This window comes from Trachurus trachurus (genome assembly GCF_905171665.1).
Source record: "Trachurus trachurus genome assembly, chromosome: 5".
In the NCBI taxonomy this organism is placed as follows: Eukaryota; Metazoa; Chordata; class Actinopteri; order Carangiformes; family Carangidae; genus Trachurus; species Trachurus trachurus.
This window is the reverse complement of record NC_139896.1, coordinates 21,495,101-21,509,145: the sequence shown is the minus strand read 5'-3', so window position 1 is coordinate 21,509,145 and position 14,045 is coordinate 21,495,101. Positions and strand designations below refer to the sequence as shown.

At 41.6% G+C, this 14,045-nt stretch overlaps 1 protein-coding gene across 1 annotated transcript in view; it reads left to right on the top strand.

Annotated features, from left to right (window-relative positions):
- Positions 1 to 14,045, top strand: part of mmp24 (matrix metallopeptidase 24) — a gene marked incomplete at both ends in the record, with an annotated part of 66,422 nt that overhangs the window by 15,390 nt on the left and 36,987 nt on the right. Inside the window, one exon of the mRNA XM_083971647.1 lies at positions 13,748 to 13,896. Coding sequence (XP_083827773.1) covers positions 13,748 to 13,896 — 149 coding nt within the window. The remainder of the gene's footprint in view (positions 1 to 13,747; positions 13,897 to 14,045) is intronic.

Sequence of the window (14,045 nt, the reverse complement as noted above, 5' to 3'; positions counted from 1 at the left end):
TTTCTTTTCTGTACACCTTTAATGTGTATATGCACCAGCACAGTGGATGGTACAGCATTGAGATAGATAGATAGATAGATAGATAGATAGATAGATAGATAGATAGATAGATAGATAGATAGATAGATAGATAGATAGATAGATAAAAGCTAAATGTGCTAAACTTAAGACAATATTTTGTCGTTTTTTTCCGTATCGTGCATATGATTAACCGATAACAAGCACTTTAAACGATTGCTATCTAATAATTTTTTATTTATTAGCTCCTTACGTCGTCAACTCATGGGGGCGTGTCGACACCTGCAGACTTCCACGTGCCTTCAGTCATATTTCGCAGCAAAAAGTTACACTGGAGGACTGACAGTATGTACCAGATGCAACGCAGTCCTGTAATGTGCTTAAATCGCGCTAATAACTAATTAATTTTCCTGCGATCGCAATCAGCGACCGCTCGTGCTACCGCTTGTTTATTTTCCTTTTTTTCCGCTTCTGTGTGTGAGCTGCACTTTCATTTGCAGCAGTGTGATAGGAGGTGAGTCACTGTGGGTGTGGAGGCAAAACAGTGATTGGACATCAACTCGCAGGGGAGGACACACACACACACACACACACACACAGCAGTCTGTAAAGCAGTAAGCACTGATGCGGTCCAAGTGCGTATTGTACCCTGCAGGGCGTACCGAATGGTTCGGTATTTTATCTATTTTAGATAAAGTACCTTTGCATGCCTAGAATCTTGTGAGTCGACTCTGACTCTCCAACTCTCTCACACTTGTTGCCATTTCTGTGGCTGAGGATGACTTCCTCCTCTCCTCATCCCACCTGCTGAGATCAGGTGCGGTCAGGTCTTTACTGTCTCTCCAGACCTCAGACTCTGTTCCCGGCTGTGTCATCTTCACCTCTTTGCACAGTTTCCCGCTCTGGTTTCTTTACCTCGTTCCAGTAAAAACTCCTCACCTGGCTTCACCTACATGTACGCTGCTGTGTTTCTCCGTCTTGAGTTTCTCTGAACGTGACAGAGAGAAACAATCACAGAGCGTGAGGAGGTGTGTGAAGGAGAGCTTCTCTGAGCGTTTGTGACAGATGAGTCCCTGATGGTGAGGAGCTGCTGCCATGTCGCCGCGGAGACAAAGACGGTTGTAGATGGATGAAGATGGAAGGTGTGTGTTTGTTGTAGTGATAAACCGAATCCTAGAAAAAGAGGTTTGTGTACTTCCAGGAGCTGTCACATCTATACACAGTCTGTGGTTTGTTCATGATAAATATAGTTCTTGTGCTTTTCATAATAATACTGTAGAGAAAATCTGAAGAAACGTTATTTATTCAGCACCAAATCACAACAGAGGACAGTAGCATTTCTCATGTAAACAGATCCAAACAGGTGCAAAAGGTGAACGTTTGTTTGTCTGAGATTTATGTACTGTATGATGTAGTTCCGCTGGCAACAACAAAAAAGTTGGTCTTAACACAAGATCATTTTGTTTTAAAAGATATACGATCATTATATTTACTGTAGAATATAATTATTCTTCATTGCGCATCCAAATTGTACAATGAAATTGCATCCTGTTGCCGTTTATTTCTCTATAACGACTGCAACTATCCCTTGCATAATAAACATGTTATTTTGAGTGTCCTGAAACGTCTGCCTGAGGGCAGAGTGTCCAGGGTGGGAGGGGTCTTTTAATATACTGGGCTCTGTTTAGGCAGTGGGAAAAGTAGGGGATTGGGCACCCGATGACTCTCTGGGCGGTGGTGATGACTCTGTGGAGCGCCTTCCTCTCTGCTGCTGTGCAGCTGGAAAACCACACAGAGATGCAGTGTGTCGTTGTGCGCTCTATGGAGCAGCAGTAGAAGGACACAAGCAGTTGTTGAGTGAGGGGACTCTTCCTGAGGAACCTCAAGATGTAAAGTCTGTTCTGCCGTCATATCACGTGAGTGGTGTTCAGGCAGGATCAGACTACACGATTTCAGGACGATTTCCACACAATTTTGTCGTGGTCGACACATTTCCAGCGTCGGGAACGAAAAAAAGGGACGTGTAGTGTAACATAACTGACTAACAGCAGTTTTGCCTCCAGCAGGCTGTACGCCGCTTTATGACGCCCCGACGGAAAGTCTAGCATGTTAGAATTTTTTTGCATTTCCTCGCCTAGTCTGACATCTCCTGCGACGTGAACCTCGATGTTGACCAATAGGACGACGGAGCGCTCTGACGCATTGTTTACACACAGTGAACATGTGCTTGATGTATACAAGTGAATGGTTTTGAGGTGTACACTTTCAGTCCTCCATATTTTAATGTACCTCATGTTCTCTGTGAAGAATGAACAGTCATACTGTCCTCTTCATTAGACCCAGGAACGGCTCCACGGTCGTTTTTTCTTCTTTTTCTTTTTCGTGTCTGAGCTAAAGACCGCTCTCATCGCTCCAGGTCAGGTCCTCCTCAGTGCCCCCCCCCTCTCAGGAACCAGAAGTCTGGGATCCTCTCCACACCTGAGAGCTATGATCAGCTCCTTGGTCTTGGTGGTGTTGAGGACCAGGTTGTTGTCTCTACATCATCCAGACAGTCGCTCCACCTCATCCCAATAAGATGACTCTTCCCCTCCAGACATTGAACACAGGGGGTGTCGTGTGGAAAATGACTGTTTTTATAATCACATTGGATAGGGCCAGGATGTACCTCGCCCCCTTGCCCCGGGGATTGGCTCCACCCCCTCGTGACCCTGCACAGATGATGGGTACAGCTAATGGTTAGATCTTTTTTACCAAAGTTTGCAAATGATTTGTCAGTTGATTTGTAACACCTTCACGACTGGTTCAAACATTACATCATATCAGGAGTCCAACAGTATCTTCAACCTATTTGTAGAAAGAGAGGTTTAACTTCGGGGTGAATGATGTGCACACTGCACAGTCAAACTATCTGAAGAGACTTGAGCTGAGTTGAGGACAGTGAAAGGTAGCTGTTGCTGCTGAAGCTCATGTGTCTCAGTGTTTGTTTCATCGACTGTGCGGCTGCAGAGGAGAGAAAACCCAGAATTCCTACCAGCTTATAAATTGAATCACGTCAGACGTCGTCTGCGCTTCGTCTCTTCCTGCTGCGTCTAATCGGGTTGACGAGACAGAGTGCAAAAATGATGGGAATAAATTTCATTACCAAACATCTCTGAATCTGCCTCTTCAGCCCCCTGATGATGGAGCCCCCCACCCCTCTCCTCTAAGAAAACGATGCTAAGTCCTTTTCCGCTCTCAGTATTAATATAAAAGCACGTCTGCAGACATAAGCTCTCTGGGTACCACGGCAAACGCTGATTTCATTCATTAATCACTCGCTGGTCGACGCTGCCATCACTGTTGACTTTCAATTTCTTCTGTGCAGTCGTATTAATGTAGGTGATGCTTGCAGGAGCAGGGAGAAGCGAGAAGGAGGGAGAGGTGGAGGTGAGTACACAGTCTAGACTGATTCACTTCCTGCTCCGTTTCCCGCTCATTGAGAAAACCCTCCATGTCCTAAACATGCAGACAAAGTTCCTTTTCTAGCTAGAAAGCTGCTCTGCCACTCTCACAGGTACAATATGTGCATTTATTTGTCTCTTTGCTTCAATGACTTTGCAGATCAACAAAACACAGGATGATCTTTGTGCATATGACGTCATTAAAGGGACAACGAGGAGTTTGGGTTAGGTTATAAAAAAGTCTCATATTAATGTGGATGAATCTACGTTACCCACACTTGTTAATGGCTCCATTTTTAATAAATATATCGTTTTGTCTTTATCGTTATTTTGTTATTTTTATTAGTGGTGGGCTCGCCCAGCATTTCCTAGTACTTTCGGTTTCGCAGACGCTGCCCGGCGGGTCATGGGAATAACGCCGCCGAATCGCTGTTTATGGTCGGAACTACGACGGTATCTGATCAATGAAAACATTCTTGGCAAATGTTTTCGCTGTCGTCCGTCTTGCGCCGTGTTTCACCGTGTGCGCGGAGGCTCATGGGAAAACACTTTGCTTTCCAAAACTCCTCGTTGTCCCTTTAATTTACATCAAACATCCTCATAGTTTAATGAAGTTGTTCAAATGAGTCCCACCACCAAATGCAGCAGTATAATGTTTCTTATACAGCAGTAAAACTGAATAGAAACAGGCCGTACTTTTACTTTTGACACTCTGGGTCTGTTTTGCTGATACTTACTTTTAATTTCTGTTTTATTTTCGATCAGTGTTGCTGCTTGTTCTGAAAACTTCCTCCGGTGCTGCTTTTTGATTAGCAAGCAAAACGTGTGTATGTGTATGAGTGTGTGTATGAGTGTGTGTGTGTACCACTGAGGTTTAAAAATTGTCAAGTACAGTGTTAACCGTTTCCCTCCACCTGCACCTAAAGAAGTGAGTACGTCGCACTCGGCTGAAGTGGAACATTTTTGTTTATTAAAGCAACTGAATTGAAGAAGCGCAGTAGAAACGACTGTGAACAAACACCAATGTCGTACATGAAACACATGACTTAAATGTCACTTGTCACTTCCAGTGAAGAGATGTAAACATCACATCCGTACAGACTGTTGAAGAGGAGACGTAAACCTTCCTCACACTGACACGTGAAACAAGCAAAAATGTCAGATCTACACTGAGTTTTTTGGAGACTCAACTCCAGCAGCTGTTTACCTCCTCGTGATCACACTATAGTGTTGGACGGAAATGTTCAAACTTGATTTGTATAGAACCTGTTACAGGAAACATAAAACAATGAAATGACCTGTGTCACATGAAAAGACATCAAATGAACCTTCAAAATGTATGAAAAGCATTAAAAATATCAGGTTTTGCAGGGGACTGGGCCCAAATGCAGGCTTGCAACAGCAGGCAGGTGAAAATAAAAGGGTTTATTTCACTCACAGAAAGCACACAGGAACACGGGAAGAACACAGGAAACACAGCACCATCACAGGGAACTAACATAGACGATCCGACAAAGACACGAGGAGAAAGAAGGAAAGGTGAGACACATTAGGTAATCAAACAGGTGGGAAACTTGACAGGAAGACAGACTTTCAAAATAACACAGGAAGTGATAAGACAAAGACAGAAAACTGAACTGAAATCCTAACAACAGACAACATCAACTGACTAATCCTAGAATAAGTCATTATAGATGCTGGTATTTAAAAGAAACCTCCTTAATTAGGTTGCTGTTGGGTAGATTTCCTAGAAATCTGGTAAAATTTCAGATCAGTATTACCAAGCTCCCTTTGAGAGGACTTTGTCCGTCCTGCAGCAATTTCTCTGTCAGACGCCGACGTGATGGCTGCGAAAGACCAACCAGACTTTCACTTTGGGGAACAGCGGGGGAGTTTGATTATGTGTCTGTGATGTAGTGTAACATACAGCAGACGCATCACTGAGAATAAAATAAAAACCCTCTAAAAAATGTATAGAGTTCAGCGGCACTCATGTAAAAGAGAGGGTAAAATGTTTATGAGCAGTGGTGCAGTAAAAAAAAAAAAAGGCTCTCAGACTCTGAAGTGCACTTTTTCAGTCCTCATTTCCTTTTTTCTTTAATTGTTAATTATTTGTATTTTTAGCTGACCTCACATCTGACACAAATAATTAGTCTGTAAAAAACACAACAACTAATAATCCATAAGGCACTCTTAGTTTCTGTTTTGAGCCATTAGGTCTTGTGTGATAACTAAATTAAATGTCTCTGGTCTTTATGAATAATAGTCAGACAACAAAGGGGCATCACATTGTTGAAGAGCATTTCACAGGCGAAACAATTCATTGGCTTATCAAGAAAATATCATGAACAAATCATCACTCATCTCTGGTGTTTTCTCTCAGTGACATCCATGAACACATTGCACCTCCAGGTAGTTTTCATATCATAGGAAATATTCAGTTTGTTAAACAGCCACTTATTAGGCCATCGCCGCGGTCAGACGGGGAGGGAGGGGCGCTCCACAGCTGCACTCGTTGCACTCAGGCTGAGAGACGGTAAATAGTTTATTAGGAGTACGGGGGGGTGAGGTCTATTTTTATCGCAGCAGACAGACGGAGATGCAGACGCACCACAAGCTGGTGGACAGGTTGATGCATCAGAGAGAGACAGACAGACAGAGAGAGGCCGACAGACAGACAGGTGGACACAGATGCAAACGGACAGGGATGAAATTGAAGTTTCATGGTACAAACCTGAGAGCTGGAGGAGGGGAACGTCCTCCGCCATGTTTTATGTTTGTTTTTAGGTTCTAAATGCTGTTAAACTTGAAAGGTTTTAGGCTTCAGCTGATATTCAGTGAAATCGCACACTGTGGTTTGTACTTTTTGATATTTGACTGTGGAAATATTTAATGTTTTAAATCGGGTTTGGTGTTTCAGTAAGTTATTAGGGCTGTCAAAGTTGATGTGATAATAACACATTTTTTTGCAAACTCCTTTTAACCCCAGCATTTATTTTTTTATTTGATTATTGACACTCAATTAACTCACCTTTGACCCAATTCACAGCTTGAATCAGTTAGAAATGAATCAGTCTCAAACTAATACTCAGCTGGAGTCGTCATGTTGTTTGTTATTTGAGCTTTTTTTTTTTTTTTTTTGCCAAATGCAGCGAGGCCTTTGAGGGTTTCTTGACCTTTCTGTCATTATTTTTGGTTCATGAATGTTACATTTGCATAGAACAGCATATTTGTCTGAAATATGTCCCTTAAAGGTACAAATAAAAATGTGCAATTCATTCGTGATTAATCATGATTACCTTGCTGATGACAACTATTTGGATTTAATGCTGAGCCATTTAATCGATATCAATGCATCATATTTTATAGCCTCTTCAAATGTTTTATTATTAAAATCTTATTTGTTAATTAACTCATAGCTCCAGGCATAAAGATTATTTTTATTGAGCCAGAGTTAGTTGCATGGACCGTATTTGTTGCTTCATTGCTCATTTTCGTAGTAAATAGGACTATAAATTTATATATACCTACATTCATGAGCATAAAACTGGAGATATGAAAATATAAGGATTCCATTTAAACAAAAACGTGGTATTTGAATAAGTAAATAGTAATTATACAGAATAAAGATATACAATTGTGTTTTTTTATATAGTATTAAGAAGTTCAGGAATCACATTTTTTTTAACCTTTTATCTCTTAAATCTCCTAAATTAAGTTATATCATGAGCCATAAAACATGAAACAGCTTCACTCATACAGTACATGGGGGGCAGGGGCCTATTTTAGATGATCCACCTCCAACAGTATCTCACTGTTTTAAAACCAAACTGCAGAGATGTTAGTGTCCAAATGTCAAAGTATTAACGTAGTAACAGTACATTCATGTTTAAATGACACGTGTAGCACCACAGGCTTCTCATATTTGTCAGCTCACGGGAGTCTGTTCACTCCCTCCTTCTCTCACCATGAGTAGATTTTTCGTTCCTCCATCATTCGCTCTGCATGCGGTCCTAATGGATCTTTATATATTATATAGAGAGAAACAACTGTCTCACTGATATCTTTACAAGAGAGCAAAACGTCTTCAGTTTGAGACAATGGGAACCAAATGTAGATTAAAAAAAAGAAAAACGATGATGTTGTTGTCAGTAACAACAGATGCAAATGACACTGATGCTACATCAGGCTTTAGAGCAGGACTTTCAGTCTACAAGTTTGTCTGTGTGAAGGTTTCAGGCACTTAAGATGTTTAGATTCTCATCGATCAGGTGGCGTCTGATTGGTCAGCCATTCACTCTGAGTCATGAGAAACTTCAGAATCAAGATGGACCAAGTTAATTCATGCTGTTTTTAAGGACTTTGTTCAAATTACAGTAATTGATCAATAAACCTGTTCATGGATTTATTTTTGAAATTACACAAACCTTTAGCACAGTATTGTTCATAATGTCCCTTTTGTTGACATTTCTGTTTTTGATATGTCCAACACAGCCTAGCTCTGATTTCACATTTAGGCAGCTGAGCTACATCTTATTGGTTGGACCGACCATGGGCCAGTGCTACATCACGGAAAGTCTAAAACTGAGTGATGAAGTTAATACTTTGGTCAGCTGCTGACTGAGTGTTGAAGAGTGTGACAGAGCCAAGACTAAAAAGTGACAATATGAGTCAATATTTAACCTGTTGATCCTGTTTAAGAAAACCAGGAGTGTCTTGTCGTCTGGGTGGCAAAAATTGGGAGTGGGACATTTAAAAACAATGACGTACTGTAGACTCCCACAGTGTCTCCTGATTGGCTCATCAGCCTCGAAAACCAGTGGTGAAAGCAGCATGGTAATGAAATCACTGTCATTGAGCTTGCCATTTTTGCTGCAGCTGTTGTGCAGATGAACTTGTCTTTGTTGCTCCTAATTTGTACTTCTCTTTTTTGTAACTTCTCAGAGGCAACAATCTACGTCCTGTTTACACTGGCTTGCACATACTCATTGTAGGGTTTGATCAGATACGCGTATTTCAGGTGTGTTAGAGATTACAGATTTTTAAAAATGCTGTTATAAAATGAAAACGTAGTCATTAAGAAGCAGTCTGTCTGAGGCGACCACAGGAAATGATCACTTGACACTGCAACGTGAGATTCACTTGAAGTGTTGTTTGGTTCTGTTTCCAGAACATGCGTCATTCTCAGTGTTGGAACGAACGCTGTCGTCCCAAGGAGGACGAACTCTCTTGTTGTGTCGGTTGATCCGATCGACAGGAAACCCGTCAGTTCAGAGTTCGACAGTTCAGACCTTCATCTCTCATCTTCCTCTCCTCTATCTATTCATGACATAATCTGAAAGTGAAAAGTCACCTCAGAGTGGAGGGAGTGGGTGCACATGAGGCTACATCTTTCTGGGGTCATCATATTTTCAATTAACTGAGCAGAGGATGAGTAAGATAAACATGACTATTGACCCTTGAATAATCTTGATGCTCCAGGGCTGTAGAAACTAAAACAACACAGTGTGTGGTGATATCAGACTCTTCTGTTTGCATGAAAGTTCATTTTGGTTGATTGAAGAGTCGTTACAATATTTGAATTAAAATACATCTCTTCTTTTTACATCTCCCTGTGATAATTATAGATGTGTAATTTGTGTTAATGTTGTGTTTGGAGAAGAGATTTGTTTTCAAACTCCCCAGAGGTCTCTTCATCTACTCAGCCTCGGTGTGTTTTAAACCCTCAGACCCTCATTAGCATCAGATGTAGCAGCAGCAACAACAGGGTGGATCTTATACCAGCTAGGGCTGCAACTAATGATTATTTTCATTAACGATTAATCTGTCGATTATTTAAACGATTAATCGATTAGTTGTTTGGTCAATAAAATGTTACAAAAATGTTGAAAAATGTCAATCAGTGTTTCTCAAACCACAAGATGACGTCCTCAAATGTCTTGTTTTGTCCACAAACCAAAGAGAGACTCAGTTTATTGTCATAAAGGAACAAAGAAACCAGAAATATTCACATTTAAGAAGCTGAAATCAGAGAATTTTGACTTTTTTTTTCTTAAAAAACGACTCAAACCGATTATTTGATTATCAAAATAGTTGACGGTTAATTTAATAATCGGTTATTGTGCGATCCAGAAGATGATACACCATGAAGCCATGAACCCATCAGAAGAGAGGAGGCTCTGAGCCTGGCTCACTGTTTTCTGAGTGATTCAGTGAAATGAAGTAGATTTCAGGTAAAACACTCATGGAGACAAAATTCTGCCAGTGACTGTCCCAGTTGAGAAGATGCATTTCAAAAACCAATTGCATCACAGCGGTGCAACGACACTGACCCGTTTTTAAATGTGTCTTTCTTTTCATTGGTAGCAAAGGATCCAGTGGGCGGGTCCTTGGTTTGCCCAACCTGCTAAAACCACCAACGTTTTCCTGAGAAACGAAAAAAAGTTATGTGTTGCTGCGGTTGCTAGGTGACGGGAGGCAGACTTTTTGTAGCAAAAATAGTCCAAGGCCCGGACGGTCTCATTTTAGTTTGGCCTCGACTTCCTGAAGGATGAGGAAACTGAACTGGGACACACCCCTCAACAACACGAAGACACAGTTTGGTCCTTTGTGTAAACATCATGTTTTCCTCTTAAAGCTTAAAGTTAAAGCGCCTCAATAAACCAGGTCTCTCTCTCTCTCTCTCTCTCTCTCACTGAGAATTGTGTGTGTCTCTAGTTTCTCTAAACTCTCACAACATTGAATGCATCACTGCCCGCGGCTGTAACGGCACTTTTGTCCTCGTCTATAACATGAGAATATTAATTAAACATGTTCACACACATGGGGGTTTTAATCTCACCAGTGATTTATGTCACTGCACTCATGTTGTATGTAACGTGTGTGTGTGTGTGTGTGTGTGTGTGTGTGTGTGTGTGTGATAATTGTTGTATAATAGCAGCTGGTGAATTTTTTAATTCAAACTGCTTCCTCTGAGCAAGCAGCAGCTGGTCCGCTCGTCAGCAGAGGACACACACACACACACACACTTCTATAGTTGCAAGGACCCACACATTTGCACACAGTTCCACACAATAACTGTACACAGCACAGAACAGCGCTTACACACATGCACTCACATACACACACACCAACCCTCACTAAGACATACAAACATACTGACTAATGCAATATTGAGATCCTGAGAGACATCATTACCGAGCGCTGTGTGTGTGTGTTAGAGCTCTAACAATAAACAGATCAGAGCTTCTGTCAGGTTGTTATGATCGATCAGTGTTGATCAGATTTGCAAACAACAGGAACAGTTTGGTGATGACATGACATCAAGACTTAAAAAACACACACAAACAACGTAACATTTACACATTAACAATGTCACTTTGTTGATGTGAAGACATTTTATAAACTGAACAGATCAAATTAAGTTCCTGTTACTTGACATTTGTGAAGCTGATTTCCTGATTCTTGCCTGAAGCTGAGTTTCCATTTATGTGTATTTTAGTATCTGGATGGAGAAGAATGAAATTACAGAAATCACATTGAGATGTTTTGTTGCTGCTGCTGCTGTCGTCGCCACAGATTTATCGTGGAGGAGTTTTTAATTGGATTGTGAGCAGTGGCTTCCTCTCGGCCTGCCAGCATGTGGCTCGCCGTGTTAACATTCGCATTCAGGATTAAAAGCAGATTGAGATCGCAGCCGAGATGAGTCGTCAAAACACGGGAGGTATATCGGCCGTCAAGCGCCTTGCAGCACAAACTGAAGAGAGGTGGTACAACTGACAGATTATTAACAATGACACACAGTCTTAAACATTCTGAAGAAGAAGTTCAAGTTCTCTCAGATTAACACCAGTCTGAACGTTAAGACACAGCTTTTGAGGGTAAACGGCTTAAAACTCAGTTTCCGGCTTCATATCATGAGATTCTCACAGGGACTCAACATCCCCTCCAAAACAAACAGAACCTTTTTAATGCTGTCTATCAAATGTGTTTCTTGTAATTCTTGTACTTAAATTAAAATATCAACCACGTCCAGAAACAGATCAAAGATTGAAAGTAAGGAAACTTCAGGAAATGACTGATATCAAACAATATTTTTGTATTTTTTTCATCCAACATCAACATGTTGATCTTCAGCAGATCCACAAAAGCTAAAACAGTGAAACGCATCAGTGCGATGAGGTCATTTTAAATCACAGTGGGCGCTGGTTGGTTTACCACTGACACTGACAACTGAGCCACCCAAGTGTCAGGAGGATCCTTTAGTAAATCCTCATTTGGACAAAAAGGTTTTTTAAAACGTTATTATCTCCATTTGGGTTTGTGTTGTAAAGCATTTTGGAACTTTCTTTTGAAATGGTTTGTGTAAACAAAGTTATGATTTTATTTATTTTTCCCAAAACAGCTCAACATGGTTCATTTAAAACTGAAACGGTTCGTAAAAAGGAGTCAGTCGTTGGGTCACAAATGAGCCTCTGTTGCTCTGTTGCATTTTATTGTATCTTTCTTTGTTGTTTGTGTTTGTTTGTGTTTTGTGCTTTTTTGCATTTTATTCCTCCCATAACTGTATTTTTCCCGGGGTAATTTACAGGGCAAACACAGTACTGTACAAAACACCACAACATTAAAAAAGGACACACACTAATGCAAGACAAAGTGAGCACACTGTGGAAAAACTACAAAATGATTAAACGTCAGTGCAACTAATATTATTTTTAATCATTGATTATCTGATAAATGGACTAATTGTTGTATTGTTTTTGTCAGCACATTAAAATCTATACAAAAACAGTATGATTGTTTTATCAGAACATGAATTTGTTCACTATCCTGACTGAGGAGACAGTTTTAAGGTGGTAAATGTTTCTCTCTCTGGTGGAAATGACGGAGCTGATCCCTCAGCAGCCGTAACCACCCTGCGTCCGTCATGGTCGTTAGGCAGACGTTGATATTGTGGCTGAGTGCCGGCTGCCGGGCCTGGGCCGGCTGTGAGAGGCTGGCACACACTTTGAAATATTAATGACCCACTGTGGAGAAGAGCTCAGCCTCGCCGCCGTTATCTCTCCCCACCCTCCTCTCATTTCCCTCTCAACCTTATCTCGCTCTCTCCTGCTCCTTCTCTCCTTCCACTCCTTCCTTTTTTCTTTTTTTATTACTTTTCTCACTTTTACTTTCCCCTCTTTCCTCCCCCCTCTGCCTCCTCTCCCTCCTTCACCCTCTCTCTCTCTCTCTCAGGAGGGCTGTGAGATTGTGTTATGTCATATTAAAGAGACAGCAGCTCAGCAAAGTGAAAAATACGACATAATAAGAATCGTCCGTGGAAACTTGTGGATTCGACATCGATTTTCGGATCAGTGTGAATCAAATTTTCTGTGATTCGGGAGGAACGGCTTCTCCTCTAACGCTTTCATCTCTCTCCTTCAGTTTCTCTGACATATCCGATGAATCTCTGCACGTCCGACTCTGTTTTTATCCTCTCTCACTTTGTCATCCCTCCCTTATTTCCCTCCTTTCTTTTGTTCTGCTTTGCCACATCAAAGACAGATCAGATTGTCGTGGATCTGTTGTGTGAAGACTTAACTTTACTTAGACTGATACTGAAGAACATCTAAAAACATCTTCTTTCCTCTGAGCTTGCCGCAGATTTCTGGACATTGTTAGTTATGACATTTACACAGATTCTGTCAATTAGTTTCTTTCTCTGGTTACTTTAAAAACTACCTCATTTATATTATGGAATGGATATTTGTTTGTTCTCAGCACCCACATCATGGAGGAAGGAGGTGCTGTATCAGGATGTAGGGCAGGTTGTCCACTAATACTCAACGCAAGATCGCCCTCGGTGTATCACTGACGTGTGCCTGTGTGTTTATGGTCAGTTTAGTTGGTAATAAAAGATGAGCCCTTGTCACATCTCCAGTCAGCCGGTTGGAGGTCGACGTCTGAGCAGTGAAGACGACGTCGGGGTAAAAATAACCAAATGGGCCGATGTTCTCCTCTGAGCTGATCAGTGATCTGATGGCTCAGTCGTCTCCTCTCGTGGAGAGCGAGCCATTAGTCATTAGTGGAGACTGACGGCTGCTGCACCATCACACTAATGTGCACCAACATGTTTTCATCTTTAATATTTAACCAGAAGCTTCGACCAGCTCGGGTTTCCTCCAGCTGAACCCGTTCCCTCCGATCACTGTCGGCTCACAACACAAACCGTTCCACTGGTTAAACCTGGAATCAGAAGTGAAGGAAATATTTTGTAAGTGATTATTTCCATATTTCTCCCTTCCCCTCAGACGTGGCTGAAGAACTACGGCTACCTGCTGCCTCACGACCTGCGGACGTCAGACCTGCGGCAGGAGAAGGCCATGCAGTCGGCTGTGGCCGCCATGCAGCGCTTCTATGGGATCCCAGTGACCGGCATACTGGACGAGACCACGATAGAGTGAGTGGAGGGGCTGGGGGCGGGGCTGGGTAACACACGCACACTAAACACCATCAGCTATTAGGTTGATGTGATCAAATTAAAGCACAGCTTTCATTTCTCCTTATTTCTCTACATCAACCTAAAGCTCAGACACTGCTCACACCTGC